We start from the raw sequence: 21668 nt of genomic DNA, 5'->3' as shown, positions 1-21668 counted from the left end.
TCAGTGAAGACTGATGCAAAATACTTGTTCAGTTCCTCTGCCATCTCCTCATCTCCCATTACAATTTCTCCAGTATCATTTTCTATCGGTCCTATATCTACTCTCACCTGTCTTTTACTCTTTATATACTTGAAAAAGCTTTTAGTATCCTCTTTGATATTATTTGTTAGTTTCCTTTCATAGTTAATCTTTTCTCTCTTAATGACCTTCTTGGTTTCCTTTTGTAAGGTTTTAAAAACTTCCCAATCCTCTGTCTTCCCACTAATTTTTGCTTCCTTGTATGCCCTCTCCTTTGCTTTAACTTTGACTTTGACTTCTCTTGTCAACCATGGTTGCATCCTTTTTCCACTCGAAAATTTCTTCTTTTTTAGAATATACCAGTCTTGCACATTCCTCATTTTTCGCATAAACTCCAGCCACTGCTGCTCTGCCGTCTTTCCCGCCAGTGTCTCTTTCCAGTCAACTTTGGCCAGTTCCTCTCTCATGCCACTGTAATTTCCTTTACTCCACTGAAACACCGACACATCAGATTTCGGCTTCTCTTTTTCAGATTTCACAGTGAACTCAATCATGTTATGATCACTGTCTCCTGAGGGTTCCTTCACCTCAATCTCTCCAATCACCTCCGGTTCATTACACGATACCCAATCCAGTACAGCCGATCCCCTAGTGGGCTCAACAACAAGCTGTTCTAAAAAGCCATCTCGCAGACATTCTACAAATTCTCTCTCTTGAGATCCAGTGCCAACCTGATTTTTCCAATTTACTCGCATGTTAAAATCCCCCACAATTATCATAACACTGCCCTTCTGACAAGCCTTTTCTATTTCCAGTTGTAATTTGTAGTCCACATCCCTGCAGCTGTTTGGAGGCCTATAAATAACTGCCATCAGGGTCCTTTTACCCCTGCTATTCCTTAGCTCAACCCATAAAGATTCTGCACCTTCCGATCCTATATCACCTCTTTCTAATGATTTAATATCATTCCTTACCAATAAAGCCACGCCTCCCCCTCTGCCTACCTTCCTATCCTTCCGATACACCGTGTATCCTTGGACGTTCAGCTCCCAGAGACATGCATCCTTTAGCCAGGTCTCAGTGATGGCCACAATATCATACCTGCCAATCTGTAGCTGTACAACAAGGTCATCCACCTTATTCCTTATGCTGCGTGCATTTAAGTACAACACCTTAAGACTAGTATTTGATACTTTTTGCTTTGATTTTACTGAAACTTTAACTTGGCTGCAGGAGGGGCAGGACTGGCAGCTTAATGTTCCAGGGTTCTGATGTTTCAGACGTGATAGAGGCAGAGGAACAAAGGGTGAAGGGGGGTGGTTGGCATTGCTAGTCAGGGAAAATGTTACAGCAGTGCTCAGGCAGGACAGATTAGAGGGCTTGTTTACCTAGTCCATATGGGTGGAGCTGAGAAACAGGAAAGGTATGACCACATTAATGGGGTTGTATTATAGACCACTAAATAGTCAGCGAGAATTGGAGGAGTAAATTTGCAGAGAGATAGCAGGAAACATAAAGCTGGAATGTGTTCAGGAAAGTTTTCTAAATCAATATATAGAGGTAGCAACTAGAAAGGATGCAATATTAGATCTATTAGGAAACGAGTTAGGGCAGGTGACAGAAGTGTGTGTAGGGGAACACTTGGTTCCAGTGATCATAACACCATTAGTTTCAACTTGATCATGGATGAAGTTAGATCTGGTCCTCGGGTTGAGGTTCTAAACTGGAAAAGGGCCAAATTTGAAGAAATGAGAAAGGATCTAAAAAGTGTGGATTGGGACAGGTTGTTCTCTGGCAAGGATGTGATTGGTAAGTGGGAGGCCTTCAAAGGAGAAATTTTGAGAGTGCAGAGTTTGTAGGTTCCTGTCAGGATTAAAGGCAAAGTGAATAGGAATAAGGAACCTTAGTTTTCAAGGGATACTGGAACTCTAATAAAGAAGAAGAGAGACATGTATGACATGTATAGGAAACAGGGAGCAAATAAGGTGCTTGAGGAGTATAAAAAGTGCAAAAAAATACTTAGAGATCAGGAGGGCTAAAAGAAGACAAGGTTGCTTTGGCAGTCAAAGTGAAGGATAATCCAAAGAGCTTCTACAGGTATATTAAGAGCAAAATGATAGTAAGGGATAAAATTGTTCCTCTTGAAGATCAGAGTGGTCGGCTATGTATGGAACCAAAAGAAATGGGGGAGATTTTAAATGGTTTTTTTGTGTCTATATTTACTAAGGAAACTGGCATGGAGTCAATGGAAATAAGGCAATCAAGTAGTGAGGTCATGGAACCTATACTGATTGAGGAGGAGGAGGTGCTTGCTATCTTGAGGCAAATCAGCAGATAAATCCCCAGGACCTGACAGGGTATTCCCTCAGACCTTGAAGTAGACTAGTGTTGAAATTGCAGGGGCCCTGGCAGATATATTTAAAATGTTGGTATCTATGAGTGGGGTGCCAGAGGATTGGAGAATAGCTCATGTTGTTCCGTTATTTAAAAAAGGCTCTTAAAGTAACCTGGGAAATTATAGGCTGATAAATTTGACGTTGGTAGTAGGTGAATTATTGGAAGGAGTACTGAGAGATAGGATCTACAAGTATTTGGATAGACAGGGACTTATTAGGGAGAGCCAACATGGCTTTGTGCGTGGTAGGTCATGTTTAACCAATCTATTAGAGTTTTTCGAGGAGGTTACCAGGAAAGTGGATGAAGGGAAGGCAGTTGGTGTTGTCTACATGGACTTCAGTAAGGCCTTTGACAAGGTCCCGCATGGGACGTTAGTTTGGAAGATTCAGTCGCTAGGTATACATGGAAAGGTAGTAAATTGGATTAGACATTGGCTCAATGGAAGAAGCCAAAGAGTGGTAGTGGAGGATTGCTTCTCTGAGTGGAGGCCTGTGACTAGTGGTGTGCCACAGGGATCACTGCTGGGTCCATTGTTATTTGTCATCTATATTAATGACCTGGATGATAATGTGGTAAATTGGATCAGCACATTTGCTGATGATACAAAGATTGGAGGTGTAGTGGACAGTGAGGAAGGTTTTCAAAGCTTGCAGAGGGATTTGGACCAGCTAGAAAAATGGGCTGAAAAATGGCAGATGGAGTTTAATACAGACAAGTGTGAGGTATTGCACTTTGGAAGGACAAACCAAGGTAGAACATACAAGGTAAATGGCAGGGCACTGAGGAGTGCAGTAGGACAGAGGGATCTGGGAATACAGATACAAAATTCCCTTTAAGTGGCGTCACAGGTAGATAGGGTCGTAAAGAGAGCTTTTGATACATTGGCCTTTATAAATCAACGTACTGAGTATAAGAGTTGGAATGTTATGGTGAGGTTGTATAAGGCATTGGTGAGGCCGAATTTGGAATATTTGTGCAGTTTTGGTCACCAAATTACAGGAAGGATATTAATAGGTTGAAAGAGTGTAGAGAATGTTTACAAGGATGTTGCCGGGACTAGAGAAACTGAGTTACAGAGAAAGGTTGAATAGGTTAGGACTTTATTCCCTGGAGCGTAGAAGAATGAGGGCAAATTTGATAGAGGTATATAAAATTATGATGGGTATAGATACAGCGAATGCAAGCAGGCTTTTTCCACTGAGACTAGGGGAGAGAAAAAAAACAGAGGACATGGGTTAAGGGTAAAGGGAGACAAGTTTAAAGGGAAGATTAGGGGGGGCTTCACACAGATAGTGGTGGGAGTGTGGAATGAGCTGCCAGATGAAGTGGTAAATGCGGGCTCATGTTTAACATTTAAGAAAAACTTGAACAGGTGCATGGATGAGAGGTGTATGGAGGGATATGGTCCAGGTGCAGATCAGTGGGACTAGGCAGAAAAATGGTTTGGCACAGCCAAGAAGGGCCAAAAGACCTGTTTCTGTGCTGTAATGTTCTATGAATGTTACTGTTAGATATTCCCCCCAACAATCTTGCATTTTCATGAGTATTATTACAATAACTAGCTTTACATTCCAAATGTGTTTAGTTACTGTGCAATTCAAATCTATCACCTGATGTTTACTATCTTTTTGCTTGTCTGTTGTCGCAGTCACAACATTGTACCTTTATTAAATTTCATACGATGGCTGGACTCTGCTTTCAACTGTCCAAACTCTTTTCAGATTGTCCTGGAGTGCAAAGATAATCCTTGGTGACTTTTCATTAATGCAAGCAGTCTTTTTAAAACTCATTTGCTACTCCTCTGTTCTACCTTCAAGAATTGCAAGGAACTTTGGTCTTGAAGGTTGAGACCATTTGATCTGTCAGCTCTTTTTGTTCCTTTCCAGACCAAGCTTTGAGCTGCCCACTGCTGAGTTCGAGCCTATTTGCTTATCCAGTCAAGAACACTGTAAATTTGCCTTTCCCATGAGTTCTACAGTTTGTTCTGTTGATCCCATTTCCACCAAATGACTTCAGAGGTTACATGTGCTTTCGTGATTAAATGCCACCTCTCTCCTCCAACACTGCCTAGCACTGACCACATTGTACTAACTTTGATAACTCCTCATTCTCTTATAATTGTCACTGCCCTTCCAATGCTTCTGAATTTACTGAATTGCCTTTCTGGAATTCAGTATTAAATCAACAAACAATTCTTCAAACTAAACGTTAAGGCTGAAGCAATTTGTTTTTTTAAAATAAGTTTTGATCCCTGTACAAGGGGGAGATGGAATTGGTAGTTTGGACATTTAAGGTCAATGAAATAACTTTTGGCAAGCAAGATGCCACTTTTAATCTTTTTACAATCTTTTTACTGAATACCATCCCAAAACTATCACCTGCCTAGCTGTTTTGTTTGTAGACTCTTGCTTAAGCACCATACTAAGCAGAAAATGCTATATAATTTTTTGATTTTGACAAACTGTACTAGCATTTCCATACTTTCAAAATGGAAATTCACTCTACTACTCAAGCAGGTCACTCTTTAGCTTGAGTAAAGCAAATTTTTTTGGTGTTCAGGTCTTTGCTTTTGGGAGGTTTTCCTTCTTTGTGACAGAGGGAACCTGGGAATTAAATCAGGCATTGCTGTCAAGTTGGATGCTTAAAATGCTTGATTCATATTGAACACTAAATGGTAAAAATATACTTGGGGGGGAGGCTGGTGGATTTTGTGTAATGTATTACTTTTAAAATAAGGGCTTATAACCTTTTACTACCTGTCTTACATTCTTTATTGCTTGCTTTGCAGGAAGTTTGGGGAGCGACCACAACCTAAACGCCTTACCAGGTAAGATACTATAAATACATCCTGCTTTCTCCTAAATTGGTTTTGGTTTAGAAATAGAAAAATATCACACATCTTCCATGGAAATACACCTAGATAAAAGCTACAAGATTAAATGAGAAAATTCTGAAAACCGCTGCCTATCAAATTGATTTTTTAATTGCACACAACTGCTTAGTGTGCTTTGTGATTCAAAAAATGTTTTTGTAGCTTTAATCTTCAAATTAATTAAAGTGACTTTAAAATGTAACTCACAGTTGCAAGACAAAGTTTGTGAACCCTTTGCAATTATCTGGTTTTCAGCATTAATTACTCATAAAATGTGTTCTGATCTTCTAAGTCACAATAATACAAACACAAACTGCCTAAATTAATAACACACAAACAGAACTTGTATCTTTATTGAACACATTGTTTAATCATTCACAGTCCAGGCTGGAAAAAGTATGTGAATCCTTGTATTTAGTAATTGGTTGAATCTCCTTTAGCAGCAGTAACCTCCACCAAACGTTTTCTGTAGCTACTGATCTGACTTGCACAACAGCAAGGAGGCATTTTAGACCATTCCTCCATACAAAACTGTTTCAGTTCATCAATATTTCTAGGATACCTGCATGAGCAACCCTTTTCAGGTTACGCCACAGCATCTCAATTGGGTTGTCTGGACTCTGACTTGGGCATTCCAAAACATGAATTTTCTTCTTTTTAAATTATTCTGTTGTTGATTTACTATTATTTTGGATCATTGTCTTGTTGTATCATCCAAATTCTATTAAACTTCAATTGACGGACTGCTACACTGACATCCTCCTGTAAAATGTCTTGATGCAATATTGAATTCATTATTCCGAAGCAACCCAAACCATGATGCTCCTTCCATCATGCTTCACAATTGGGTTGAGGTTTTGGTGTTGGTGTGCAGTGCCCTTTTTCCTCCAAACATAGCTGTGTGCATTTCTGCCAAAAAGTTCAACTGCTGTCTCATCTGTCCATAAAATATTGTCAGAGAAGCATTGTGGAACATCCAGGTGGTCTTTTGGAAACGATGTGCAGCAATGTTTTTTTTTGAAGAGCAGTGGTTTATTCCGTGGTATCCTTTCATGAACACCATTCTTGTTCAGTGTTTTTCTTACAGTGGACACTTGAACAGAGACTTTAGCATGTTCTAGAGATTTCTTTTGGTCTTTTGTTACTACCCTTGGGTTCTTTTTCAACTCCAGCATTGCACATTGTGCCCTTTGTTTGATCTTTGCCGGAAGCCCATTCCTAGGGAAGAGTAGAACGGTACTGAATTTCCTCCATTTGTAGATGATTTTTCTTACTGTGGACTGATGAATCCTCAGGTCTTTAGAAATGCTTTTGTAGCCTTTTCCAGCTTCATGCATCTCTACAATTCTTCTCCTAAGGTCCTCTGAAAGTTGTTTTGATCGAGATATGCTACGCAGATCTTTTCTTGAGAAGAGTAGGCTCTGTCATTAAGCTGACTTTGTAATTTTTTTTTATATAGGCTGGGCACCTGTACAACCTACAGCTCCAATCTCATCTCATTGATTGAAACACCTACTTCCAGTAGCTTATGTAGAAGACATTATCCTAGAGGTTCACATACTTCCTTTGAACTTAGTCTGTGATCGTTTAAATGGTGTACTCAGTATTGATGAGAAGTACAATTGTTTATTAGTTTAGGCAGATTGTCTATTATTGAGAGTTAGATGATTAGATCGTATTTTGAGTAATTAATGCAGAAAACCAGGTAATTTCAAAGGGTTCACAAAGTTTTTCTTGTAACTGTATGTCACATTTCCAGTCCTTGTACAAATCAACAAATGAATTCTAAATGCTTCAGTTCCAGGGTTTTTAGTTTTGTTATGTTATGCTATATCTTGTGTTTCTATTTAGGGAAGCGATGAGAAATTACCTTAAGGAGCGTGGCGATCAAACTGTACTAATTCTACACGCTAAGGTTGCACAAAAATCTTACGGGAATGAGAAAAGGTGAGTTAGTTATACAACATGTTTGAGTTGTCTAAGTCCCCATGGAAAAGGATGATGTTATATTTTATCCTTTTAGGTCCTTGGGATGTTCTAAAGTGCTTTGCAGCAATTGGGTTGCTTTGCAAAAATGGTCACACTAGAACGATCTTTTAGTGCAATCGTCTCCGTGACCAGTTTTTTTTTTAAGTTCAAAACTCATTATTGTTCATTGGATGAAAAACATTTTCCTCAGTTTCCCTCTGATCTTTCTACAAATTGCCATACAAAATTACTCACATTAGGTTGTTCTGGCAGACAGAAGGAGAATCTCAAAAGGTTCTCCAGCTATATTAAGAGCAAAAGGATGGTAAAGGACAACATTGGTCCTCTTGAAGATTATCTTTGTCATCTATTCACAGAGCTGAAAGAGATGAAGGCGATCTTAAAATTATTAAATTAATTTTTTTATATTTGTATTATCTGGGAGACAGACATGGAGACTGTAGAACTGAAGCCATAGAGTACTGACGTCATGGACTTCATCCGTAGTATAGAAGAGGAGGTGCTGGCTCTCTTAAAGCAAATTAAGATAGATAGATCCCCAGGGTCTGGTAATGGATATCTTGGATTAAGTTGATATATCATACCCCTGCAGCTTCGGTTTTTACTAATAATCAAAAGATCTCCCTTTTTTCGCTTATTTCGGGGTACTAGGCAGGGATGTCCTCCTAGTCCATTACTATTTGATATTGCTGGAGAACCCTTAGCAATTGCTATTCAAGATTCACCTAATATCCTTGGTATTACCCGTGGGAATGAGATACATAAGTTATCATTATATGCAGATGATTTGTTATTATATATTTCTAATCCTGAGAAATCCATTCCTACAGTTTTATCCCTGTTGGCTCAGTTTAGTAACTTTTCTGGTTATAAATTGAACCTTAATAAGAGTGAACTGTTTCCCTTAAATATACAGGTTCCAATTTATGGATGTTTACCATTTAGATTGGTTGCTAACTATTTTACTTATTTAGGGGTTAAAATTCCAAAAAAGTACAAGGATTTATTTAAGGCTAATTTTTTTTACCTTTAATTGATCAGATTAAACATCTGTCTGTTTACTAAATGGTCACCAATGTTTCTGTCATTGATAGGTCGGGTCAATGCTATCAAGATGATTATTTTACCTAAATTCTTATATTTATTTCAAGCGGTGCCAATTTTTATTCCGAAATCCTTTTTCAATAATGTTGATTCTAAAATTTCTTCATATATATGTTGCAGAATAAAAATTCTAGGTTAGGGAAAAGATGTTTACAGAAGTCTAAGAAGGAGGGTGGTCTGGCATGGCCGAATTTTAGATTTTACTATTGGGCAATTAATATTTGATATTTAAAATTTTGGATGTGGGACTTGGACAAATCCACATTGGGTAAATTTTGAATGTAAATCTGTACAAGGGTTTTCACTGGGTTCTATCTTAGGGATTTCGCTTCCCTTTGCTCTTTCTAAATTGCATAAACAAATGGATAATCCAATAGTTAAATATACTTTACGAATATGGTTTCAATTTCGAAAATTTTTTGGGTTGAATCAATTTATCCTAGCAAGTCCTATTATATCTATTTTTATTTCAACCCTCTATTATGGATCAAGCCTATTTGGCTTGGAAAACCAAAGGTATATTACAATTTTGTGATCTATTTTTGGATAATTGTTTCATGTCCTTTGAACAATTATCTAATAAATATAATTTGCTTAGATCCCATTTCTTTAGATAATTACAGATCAGAAACTTTTTAAATACTGTTCTTCCTATCTTCCTGAATCTCTATCTAACGGGTATTTTGGAAAAAAATTTAGATTTTGATCCTTTTCAGAAAGGTGTAATAGCAGCTATTTATAATATAATTAGGAAAATATGTCCAGACGTATCTAATAAAATTAAGAGTGATTGGGAAAGGGAACTTAAGCTTACCTTACCTATTGAAAAATGGGAAAAAATTCTTCAATTAGTTAACTCATCCTCTATGTGCTAAACATGCATTGATATAGTTTAAAGTAGTACATAGGGCCCATATGTCTAAGGATAAATTAGCTTATTATTACTCCCATATAAATCCTGTATGTGATGGAGGTCACACTGAGATAGCTTCTTTAACTCATATGTTTTGGTCATGTCCTTTTTTGAAAAAATACTGGAAAGATATCTTTGATATTATTTCAACTGTTCTGAGTATTGATTTACAACTTTGCCCTATTACCACAATTTTTGGTTCACCAATGATAGAATCAAATCATTTAATGTCTTCAGCTCGTCAGATGATTGCATTTCTTACATTAATGGCTGGAAGATCCATTTTGCTGAATTGGAAAGAGATTAATCCTCCCACCACATTTCATTGGTTCTCTCAAACTATGTTGTGTTTAAATTTAGAAAAAAATTAGAAGTGTCATTTATGATCCTTCTATTAAATTGGAAAAGACTTGGAGGCCATTTATTCAATACTTCCATATGATGTAATTTGACCTTTACCAAACATATTTTATTTCTTTTAAATATATGCAGGGAGGAGCGGAGTCAATGACACTAGTGGTTCTTTTTGACATTACACAATAGCCCATGTCTTTTTCTTTCCTTAGTTTAGTTGGTTAGCATTGTTTAGATTAGTTTTTTTGGGAGTATTTTGTATAATTCTGGGAGGTTTAATACCTGTGTGCAACAGAGTTTATATTTATATATGCAAACAACAGGAATTCTGCAGATGCTGGAAATTCAAGCAACACATATCAAAGTTGCTGGTGAACATAGCAGGCCAGGCAGCATCTCTAAGTTAGTCCTGACGAAGGGTCTCAGCCTGAAACGTCAACTGTACTTCTTCCTAGAGATGCTGCCTGGCCTGCTGCGTTCACCAGCAACTTTGATGTGTGTTGATTATATTTATATATGTTAATTGTTAACAATGTAATCCTAATAGCTTTGTTATGTTTAACAATTTGATATTAATTAAAAGATTGAAAAAGAAAGGACATTGCCTGTATGGTCTTTCGGAAAGCCCTTCATGGGAAGCTGGTCCAAAAGATTAATTCACTTGACATTCAGGATGCAAGAGTCAATTGGATTCACATTGCCTTAGTGGGCAAGGACAGAGTAGCAGTAGATAGTTGTCTCTGATTGGAGGCCTGTGACTAGTGCCAGAGGTACCAGTGCTGTGTCTGTTGTTGTTGGTTGTCATCTATATTAATGATTTAGATAATGTGGTAAACTGGATCAGCAAATTTGTGGGTGATACCAAGACTGGAGGTGTAATGGACAGTGAGGAAGGCTATCAAAGCTTGCAGCATGATCTGGAGCAGCTGCTGATACAATTTGGTGTTCAAATCAATGTAGAACTGCTTTCGGGACCCCAGCTCTGGATTTTTCCCTCGGGGTTTACTCCCATAGCCTTCCTGATGAGTGGGTATAGCTGCAAGGCATTGGAGATTTGAGATCAAAGTTCTTCTAGATGATCTGCCAACCAAGGCTGATGAGCCCAATCTGCCTGAAGCAATGGCTTTAAGGCTCCAGTAACCTGTCTTTCACCCTTTCTCCTGTCAGTACAAACTGTTCCGCGTGGCTTAGTAGCTAAGACACACATGAAGATCGGGAGCTGGACTTGGTTGTCAGACGCTCTTTGAGGTGCACACCATTGGGAGCTTGTCCCCATTACCACCCTTGGCTATAACAACCTTAGGAACTAGTAAATTAGTAGACATGAAATCTTCAAAGCCGAACAACTTTTATACAAATGTCCTCTTTCTTCTTCCTGTCAATTCGTGTAACAGTCATGTAGGTCAGCATTTAGCCCAGTCTTTACCACCACTCTCTGTGTCAAGTCACTCATGAAGCTTCTAGAGCTATAGCTCCTATCTGCCTCTTGTCGAAGACAAATCTTGGTTATACGCCTGTCCAGACAGCTGGTCTTAATGCATACCTGTCGCAAAAATCCTCTTGTCTGCAAATACTTGAATGACTCTTCCCACGATCCGTGGGTCAACTATAAACACAATGTCTCCTGGGAGGAAATTAAGTTTTAGACCTGACCACTTCTGACATTTCTGTCAGTGGTATATAGTCCTTAACCCATTGTTACCATGTATTGGACATGTTTTCATGTATTTGGACCCAAGTTTGACATGTATTGGACCTGTTTTCATCTACAGTGAGCATAAATGTCTTCCTTTTGGAACTCTCTTGGTGGTGAAGATGGTGAGGTCTTCAGAAGCAATTGGTAGTTAGGTGTTAAGGCTTCCAAATCATTATTATCGGAGGATGCTTTCGTAATTGGACTACTGTTGATAATAGCCTCTACTTCGCAAAAGACTGTGTGGAAATCCTCTTTGTCAAGATTCTATACCTTTATGGTGGAATTGAGGACCTTTTGCTCCCATGACCTCATCAATTTCTCCCATACCTTCCATGATGTGAACCAGCTGGGGCATTAAAAATCCACTTAATTCCTTTTTGAAGAAATGCGTAATTGATCTGTGCATGATTCTACTTCTCAGTGGCTTCTTGTAACTCATGCTTAACTCCAACAAAGTTTGTTGCATTATCAGAGCATAGTTCGTGAACCTGTCCTCTTCCTGCTCTAAAGATTCGAAGTGCATTAACAAAGAAATCTGTGTCTAAGAAGATGCCACTTCAAAGTGAACAGTTTGTATAGCTAGACAGGTAAATATGATTCCATATCTTTTCCCTGTATTCTTGCTCTTCACCTCGAAAGATCCAAAATAGTCCACTCCTGCATGTGTAAACGGGAGTTCATCTGGAGAAACTGGTCCAGAGGTACAGTGCCTATAAAAGGTATTCACCCTCTTGGAAGTTTTCATGTTTTTCTGCTTCACAACATTGAATCACAGTGGATTTAATTTTGTTTGTCACTGGCCAACAGAAAAGACCCTTTCGTGTCAAAGTGAAAACAAATTTTCTACAAATTGGTCTAAATTTATTTCAATTATTAAGCACAAAATAATTGCATAATTACTTATCCTCTTCATGTCAGTATTTAGTAGATGCATCTTTTTATTCTTTACAAAGCTGCTCAAGCTCTGTCATATTGCATGGGGATCATGAGTGAACAGCCTTTTTCAAGTTCACCGACAAATTCTCAATTGGATTAAGGTCTGGACTCTGACTTGGCTACTCCACATTCACTTTGGACATTCACTTTGTTGTTTTTAAGCCATTCCTGTGTAGCTTTGGCTTTGTGCTTGAGGCCATTGCCTTGCTGGAAAACAAATCTTCTCCAAAGTCGCAGTCGTCTTGCGGACTGCATCAGGTTTTTCTCCAGGATTTCCCTGTGCCTTGCTGCATTTAATTTGTCCTCTACCTTCACAAATCTTCCAAGGCCTGCTGCAGTAAAGCATCCCCATAGCATGATGCAGTCACCAGCATGCTTCGCGGTAGGGATGGTGTGTTTTTGATGATGTGCGGTGTTTAGCTTACGCCAAATGTACTGTTTAGTCTGATGGCCAAAGGGCTCAATTTTGGTTTCATCAGACCGTAGAACCTCCTTCCAGCTGACTTCACAATCTCCCGCACACCTTCTGGCAAACTCTAGCTGATATTTCATTTGAGTTTTTTCAACAATGGCTTTCCCTATGCCACTCTCCCATAAAGCTGTAACTGGTGAAGCACCCAGGCAACTGTTGTTGTATATGCAGTCTCTCCCATCTCAGCCACTGAAACTTGTAACTCCTCCAGAGTTGTCATAGGTCTCTTGGTGATTTCCCTTATTAGTCCCCTTCTTTCATGGTCACTCAGTTTTTGAGGATGGCCTGCTCTAGGAAGATTTACAGCTGTGCCATATTCTTTCATTTCTTGATGGTTGACTTAACTGTACTGCAAGAGATATTCAATGGCTTGGAAATTTTTTTTGTATCCATCTCCTGACTTGTGCTTTTCAATAACCTTTTTGCGGAGTTGTTTGGTGTGTTCTTTTATCTTCATAGTGTAGTTTTTGCCAGGATAATGACTCGCCAGCAGTTGGACTTTCTAGATATAGGTGTATTTTTACTGCAATTGTTTGAAACACCTTGACTGCACACAGGTGATTGCCATTTAACTAATTATGTGACTTCCAAAACCGATTGGATACATCGGTGATGATTTGGTGTGTCATATTAAAGAGGGTGAGTACTTAAGCAAAAAAATTATTTTGTGTTTTATATTTGTAATTAATTTAGATCACTTTGTGGAGATGTTTTCACTTTAAACATGAGTCTTTTTTTCGTGATCAGTGTCAAAAAAGAAAAAAACCAAATTAAATCCACTGTGATTCAATGTTGTAAAACAATAAATGATGAAATTCCAAAGGGGATGAATACTTTTTTTAGGCACTGCAGATCTTCCATGTACTGTAATCCTGCAGCTGCATGCAACCATTGAGAAACAACACACTTAGATAGGATTCTTTCAATAGCTGTACTAGCATCTGGAATCCAATATTTTTGGCACAACCTAGATAACATGTTTATAGTCACCATGTCCCACTTCTTGATGTACTTGCCTCAGAATGATGTCTGAGATGTGGAGATCCTTTGCTGAGAGGGAACCTCGCTGACCTGACCCTTGGTCTTTTCAATTGCTCTTTCCAAAGAATACCCTTGTTCTTCATCCGAGTCAGACTGAGTAAGAGCAATGTTTTCTTGCTTCCTCTTCCAACTAAAAAAAGGAGCAGTTTCTTAAATCTAAGAATCCAGGCCACTGTCTTCCTCAAACAGAACAGAAGGGAGGAATGTTGGATGAGTGTTACTGCATCCACCTCTTCAAGTTTGCATGGCATAGATTGTAACACTCCCCTTGACTATCTAGAAGCATGTGCTGCCGGGCCACGAGGAAACGATATGATTTGGCGATACGAAACGATATGAGTCAGCTGCACCTTTCCTCATTCCCTGTCACGCCCACTGTTGAACTTGAACGCACGCGAGGTCATTATGCACACAAGGTCATTGGTTGGTCGTTAACCTACAACTACTCGATGAGTAAAAAACAAACGTTGCTTGCAAGTTTCTTTGGAAGAGGTGGTAGGGGACATAAAAGGCCTAACAATGATGATAATACAGAGACTGCAAAAAACAGGAAAGCTTCCTTCAACAGAAAATACGACGAGTTGTACATAAAATATGGCTTTATTGCGACCAGTGACTTGCACACTCCAAGCGCCCTTTGTGTGATATGTGGAGACAAGCTCTCTAATGAGGCAATGAAGCCCTCAAAACTGTTTCGGCACCTTGAGTCTAAGCACCCTGCACTTAAAGATAGACCTGTTGAGTTTTTTGAGCGGAAAAAACGTGAGCAAGCGGGACAGAAGTAAGTGCTGAGAGCCACCACCTCCACAAATGCTGCTGCTCTGAGAGCGTCGTACTTAGTGGCTAGCTGTATTGCTAGGGCTAAGAAGCCTTTCACTGTTGGTGAAGAATTGATTCAACTCAATTTGTCACTTCAGGGGAGAATGACAACTGTCTTCAAGTTGGCAGATCAAGTGTCTGCTTTCAAAGCCAAACTGGAACTGTAGGGACGACGAGTGGACAGGGGCATATTTGACATGTTCCCAACATTACCTGGGATTTTGGGAGAGACTGAGGCTGCACCGTCCTTCTCACAGCTGGTGCGCGATCACCTATCTTCGCTGTTGACAGAATTCGAGCGTTACTTCCCAACTGCAAATGATCCAAGGCGTGCAAAGGAATGGGTTCGTGACCCATTTGTGAATGTCCCCGGTGAATCATGCATGTCAGTATGAGAAGAAGATCGACTCCTTGTGCTTGCAAATAATGGTGGGCTAAAAAGTATGACATCACATCTCTACTGGCATTCTGGATCAAAGTCAAGGCTGAGGTAGCCACGAAAGCACTGAAAACATTGCTTCCATTTCCAACATCATACCTCTGTGAAGCAGGATTTTCTGCAATGAATGCAATGAAAGCTAAATTGTGGAATAGACTGGACATAAGGAACCCCCTTCGAGTATCGCTGTCTCCCATCACCCCTCGATGGGACCGTCTTGTTGCAGGGAAACAAGCCCAGGGCTCCCACTGATTCAGCAATATTGGTGTGTTGCAATGATTTTATATGTTCATATGAGGAAAATATGCACTGTGTTTAATATTCAAACGTTACTTAAAATGTTATGATGCTATTGACTTATAAGTGACTTATTATATTCATGCGAGGAAAATATGCAGTGTGTGTTTAATATTAAATTCGTTAGATAAACCCTTTTAGAAATGAAATTGAGTGTATCAGCTACTTATAAGTGATTTATAGTTGACTTATCACCTATATTCCGGTCGTGATTAACATCCCCCCCCGGTCGACCGGTCCGCAAGAATATTGTCAATATTAAACCGGTCCGCGGTGCAAAAAAGGTTGGGGACCCCTGACCTAGCAGATGCTCTTGAAAATCTACCAGAAGTTCTCCATAACATTTGGGATTCACAGGCCATTCTCTTACAAGTTGAAGAAGATACTGAGGCTCTGACACCCATGTCTCATTTCCCCTTCTGTTGTTTGGCCTGTCTTGGATTGTGATCTTAAACTTGAAAGTATCAGACTGAGTGCATCGTTGCACACTCAATACTCTCCACTGAGGTATATCTTGATCCAAATCCAAATCCTTCATGTCGTTCACTCTTTGCTTTTCTGGTATCACAGCTCGCACACTATTTATTGTTTATCCACTTTTTGAGACGAAAGCCACCTTTAGCACAAATGGATACAAGATCATGATAAAGAGACATCACTTCTTCCTCAGAGGACTCTGACACAAGGCAGTCATCAACATGGATGTATGGCTGAGCTGTTCTTCATTGTCTTCTACACATTTCCTAAGAATGAAATTGGCACAGCTCAATGGGAAGGTTGCTCCAAAGAGATGTACCGCCATTCTAACGTCCACCATATCTTGGCTAAGGTCACCATCAGGCCCCAAGAGAAACCTCAGCATATCAGTATCTCCCACAGTATATTCAACATGGCCATTATCATCATTGGTTCTTTTTTGAATCTTGTCATGACTCCGGTCAGTGAGGTAGTAAGGTCTGGTCCCTGTAAAAGCTGAGAATTAAGTGATGTTCCCTGAAAAATCACCCCACAGTCAAACATAAAATAAACATTCCCTATTCTGGAGTGATAAACACCACGATGTGGAATATACCAGACTTTCCCATCACTACGTTCCAGATCCTTTGCTGGCACTCTTTCAGCATGACATTTGGAGATTACATACTTCATGAAAGCTGTGAAATGACAAATCCTCCTCAAAGCTCTTCTTTGGATTTCGGATACTTCATGAAAGCTGTGAAATGACAAATCCTCCTCAAAGCTCTTCTTTGGATTTTGAATGTGCCGTTCAGCAATCTTTCTTCCTATTATTTGGCATGTTGATCTTCTTTCTCAAAGGTGAAATAATCTAGTAGTAGCCATCCACAGTTTTGCAGAATTTGCAATCAGATCCATGAACTTGAAATCTTGACAAACCAGGTTGTTTATCCTGCATTCAGAAGTCTGCCTTGAAGTATTGTTGTGAAAGCTCGTTCAAGTTCAAAACTGAGATCCTGTTAACTGTCAGCTTTGGCTGAGCATCATCTCTTCCATCCATGGTCTATTCGCAGTACAACTCAATATTGTCCTAATTGTGTAGGATCCATCGTTGACACTGGAAATCATTTGCACGTTTGTCCCTATCAGCAGCTTAATTTCTTGCAAATGGACATGTTTCAGGTGAGACCATCCTTGGAAATTCCTCTGTCGTGGAATGTTCCCTTTGTGGACAGGCATACTTTCCTGTGTATATATGTTGGACAGTTCACAACAGTTTTCACTATCTAAGCTAGCTACTTCCAATCCTGAAACAATGTAGATACTCGATCTTCTCTTGACTTACGGTGTATAAGAAAGTGCATTTCCTTTTTCCTGTGAGGTTGAGCTTCTTCATTAAGCCCACTGTGCAGAACACTGCTGTACTTCCTTGATCTAGGTAAGCATAAGTTACCTCTAAAAGAGAAAATCTGCTGATGCTAGAAATCCAAGCGACACACAAAATGCTGGAGGAACTCAGCAGGCCAGGCAGTATCTAAGGAAAAGAGTACAGTCAATGTTTCGGGCCAAGACCCTTCATCAGGACATAAGTAATCATTGTTTTGTTACCCTTCTTAGACTTCACTTGTGCTAGAACTATGGGAAGTTTACAGTCATGATCACCAGCCCCTATCAGCCCATTAGATACTAAGGCACAGCTCACTGCTGTGTCTAATTCTTTCACGACTTGTTTTGATTCTGCACCCTTTTCAGAGTGAATATGAATTATGTTGGAATGCTTGCCACTCCATACCTTACATGAAAAACGCTTCCTGCCATCCTTGTTGATGTGTCTTATACAAAACAGACACCAGTTTCTTTTAGGAAGGCAATCTTCTTTCTTTTTCAATCTCTTTATTAATTTCAAAATATAGAAACAAAACATAGCAATAATACAAATAGTAGGAGATATATTGTTACACTTAAAAAAAAAGTAATTGCAAAACCAAGTAGTGTAAATTAACAAAGCTCCCAAACATGTAGAACTAACCACGGATAATACAAAGCAAAAAAAAACTGGGGAAAAAAAAAATCATGAAAAAGAAGAAAAAACAAAACAAAAAAAAGCAAACCCCATCCCCAAAGAAAAACAAAATTAATCAACTAAACTAAAAGACTTGGGCAAAACTAACAACTTAAAAATGGAAAAGAAGAAAACCTTAGTGTCGACGACTCCATTCCCCTCCAACAACAGTACAGAGAGATAAAACAAGTTTGGAAATGATCAAATTACATCAAATGAAACTGCTAAATGAATGGCCTCCAAGTTTTTTCAAACTTAATGGAAGGGTCATAAACTGCACTTCTAATTTTCTCCAAATTCAAACACACCATAGTTTGTGAAAACCAATGAAATACAGTAGGAGGGTTAATCTCTTTCCAATTCAACAAAATGGACCTTCTTGCTATTAAAGTAAGATGAAGAGGTTAAATTATTTAAGTCTATCATTGGTAGTCCAAAGATAGCAGAAATTGGATGAGGTTGTAAGTCTATATTTAGGACCGTTGAAATAATATCAAAAATATCTTTCCAATATTTCTCCAACAAGGGACATGACCAAAACGTGGGTTAAAGAAGCTATCTCGGAATGACATCTGTCACATATTGGATTAATATAAGAGTAATAACGAGATAGTTTATCTTTGGACATATGAGCCCTGTGCACTACTTTAAACTGTATCAACCTATGCTTAGCACATACAGCGGATGAATTCACCAACTGAAGAATTTTTTCCCATTTTTCAGTTGGTATATTAATCTCAAGTTCTCTTTCCCAGTCAGCTCTAATTTTATTAGAAGCATCAGGACATAAATTCATAATTATATATAATTGCTACTACACTTTTCTGAGAGAGATTTAAATCTAAGATTTTTTCCAAAGTGTCCATTGGATATGGTTGTGGAAAATTAGGGGAGACAGTAATTAAAAAGTTTCTAATCTGTAGATATGTCAAAAAGTGACATCTGGGTAAGTTATATTTATTAGAGAGTTGATCAAAAGACATAAAACAATTATCCAAAAATAAATCGCGAAAAGATATTATACCTTTGGTTTTCCAATCAAAGTAAGCTTGATCCATCGTGGAAGGTTGAAAAAGAAAATTTGATATAATGGAACTTGCTAGAATAAATTGATTAAACCCAAAAAATCTTCGGAATTGAAACCATATATGTAAAGTATGCTTAACTATTGGATTGTTCATTTGTTTATATGATTTAAAAGAAGTAAAAGGAAGTAAAGTTCCTAAAACCGAACCCAAGGAAAACCCTTGTAATGAATTAGATTCAAGATTTACCCAATGAGGGTTTAAAAATGCATCCAAATCTTGTAACCAAAATTTTAAATATCGAATATTAATTGCCCAATAATAGAATCTAAAATTCGGGAGGGCGAGCCCCCCCCCCTTTTTAGATTTCTGTAGATACCTTTTAACTAACCTAGGATTTTTATTCTGCCAAATATATGAGGAAATTTTTGAATCTACTTTATCAAAAAAAGATTTTGGGATAAAAATTGGAACCGATTGGAATATATACAAAAATTTGGGCAAAATGATCATCTTAATAGCATTAATCCAACCAATCAAAGACAAAGAGATTGGGGACCATTTGGTAAATAAAAGTTTAATCTGATCAATTAAAGGTAAAAAAATTAGCTTTAAATAAATCTTTATATTTTTTCGTAATTGTTATCCCTAAATATATAAATGAATCAGTAACCAATTTAAATGGTAAACGTCCATAGATAGGTACATGCTTATTTAAAGGGAATAATTCACTCTTACTAAGATTCAATTTGTAACCAGAGAAGTTACTAAATTGAGCTAACAGATCTAGGATAGCAGGAATTGACTTCTCCGGGTTAGAGATGTATAACAACAAATCATCTGCATATAATGATAATTTATGTATTTCGTTTTCACGGGTAATACCAACAATATTTGGCGAGTCACAAATAGCAATTGCTAAAGGTTCAAGAGCAATATTAAATAGTAAAGGACTAAGAGGGCAACCTTGCCTAGTACCACGAAAAAGACAAAAAAAAGGAGATCTGTTATTATTTGTACAAACCGAGGCTACCGGGGAGTAATATAACAATTTAATCCAAGATATAAATGTCAAATTAAAATTAAATTTCTCAAGAACATTAAATAAATAAGGCCATTCAACTCTGTCAAAGGCTTTCTCAGCATCTAGTGAGATAATACATTCCGGGGTAGTAAATGAGGGGGTGTAAACAATATTCATTAACCTCCTAATATTAAAGGATGAATAGCGATTTTTAATAAATCCAGTTTGATCCATGGAAATAATTTGAGGTAACACCTTCTCCAGTCTAGTTGCTAGAATCTTTGAAAAAATTTTAGAGTCTACATTCAGAAGAGATATCGGTCTGTATGATGCACAATCAGTAGGATCTTTGTTCTTTTTAAGAATTAAGGAAATAGAGGCTTCATAAAACGATTGTGGTAATTTACCTAAACTGATTGCTTCCTTGAATATTCTAGACAATTTAGAAGAAAGAATGGAGGAAAAAAATTTTAAAAATTCCACTGTAAACCCATCCAGACCGGGTGCTTTACCGGAATTCAATGATGAGATTGCAGCTATTATTTCTTCCTCTGAAATGGAAGTTTCTAATGATAGGCAATCTTCGGGTGATAGTTTCGGAAAACTCAATTTACTTAAAAAATCATGCATGAAATTAGAATCATGAGGAAAATCAGAGTGATATAAAGATGTATAAAATTCTTGAAAGGTTTGGTTTATCCCAGCATGATCAACTGTGAAAGTACCATCCTGTTTGCGAATCTTAGTAATTTGATGTTTAACGGAATCAAATTTCAATTGGTTAGCCAGTAATTTACCCGATTTATCGCTATGAATATAAAAATCACTTCTAGTTCACATTAATTGATTTTCGATCGAGGATGTTAATAATAAGCTATGTTCCAATTGGAGTTCAACTCTGTGTTTGTACAGCTTCTTACTGGGAGAAATAGCATATTTTTTATCGACTTCTTTAATTTTATCAACCAACAGAAGTATTTCATTGTTAATACGTCTTTTCAAACCAGCCGAATAGGAAATAATCTGACCGTGGATATAAGGTTTAAAGGCGTCCCAAACAGTTCCATTGGAAACTTCTTCCGTAGTATTAGTTGAAAAGAAGAAATCAATCTGCTCCTTTATAAATTTGACAAAGTCCTGATCTTGAAGCAAAATAGGGTTAAATCGCCATTGTCTGCTAGTACAAGAGGTGTCCATTAACTTGATGGAAAGTTTCATTGGAGCATGATCTGAAATAGCAATAATGTCATAATTACAATCAACTACATATGGAATCAAACGAGAGTCAATCAGGAAATAATCAATTCGGGAAAAAGAACGATGTACATGTGAAAAAAAGGAGAATTCCTTATCATTTGGATTTAGAAATCTCCAAATTTCTGAAATCCCAGAATCCAACATAAAAGAGTTAATAATAGTAGCCGACTTATTCGGTAAAGCCGGACTACCTATGGATCTGTCCAACATGAGATTCAAACATAAATTAAAATCACCACCCATTATCAACATATACTCGTTTAAATTAGGAAAGGAAGTGAATAAGTGTTTAAAAAATTCAGGATAATCCACATTCGGAGCGTAAACATTAACCATAGCGACCTTTTTATTAAAAAGTACCCCAGTAATTAACAGAAATCTGCCATTAGGATCTGAAATAATGTCTTGATGAATAAATGTAATTGAGGGATCAATAAAAATTAAAATGCCTTTAATTTTGGCTTGAGCATTTGAATGGTATTGTTGTTCTTTCCGAA

The 21668-nt window shown here is 37.9% G+C and overlaps 1 protein-coding gene across 4 annotated transcripts in view; it reads left to right on the top strand.

Annotated features, from left to right (window-relative positions):
* rbpjb (recombination signal binding protein for immunoglobulin kappa J region b) overlaps positions 1-21668 on the top strand; it is a 138580-nt gene that overhangs the window by 47469 nt on the left and 69443 nt on the right. For all 4 annotated transcript variants that reach the window (XM_072252925.1, XM_072252927.1, XM_072252928.1 and 1 more), the window contains 2 exons: positions 5204-5242; positions 7139-7234. In XM_072252925.1, the coding sequence (XP_072109026.1) occupies positions 5204-5242; positions 7139-7234 (135 nt within the window). The remainder of the gene's footprint in view (positions 1-5203; positions 5243-7138; positions 7235-21668) is intronic.

The sequence above is a fragment of the Mobula birostris genome, chromosome 3, assembly GCF_030028105.1.
Source record: "Mobula birostris isolate sMobBir1 chromosome 3, sMobBir1.hap1, whole genome shotgun sequence".
Classification (NCBI taxonomy): domain Eukaryota; kingdom Metazoa; phylum Chordata; class Chondrichthyes; order Myliobatiformes; family Myliobatidae; genus Mobula; species Mobula birostris.
This window is presented reverse-complemented; position numbering and strand designations above follow the sequence as displayed.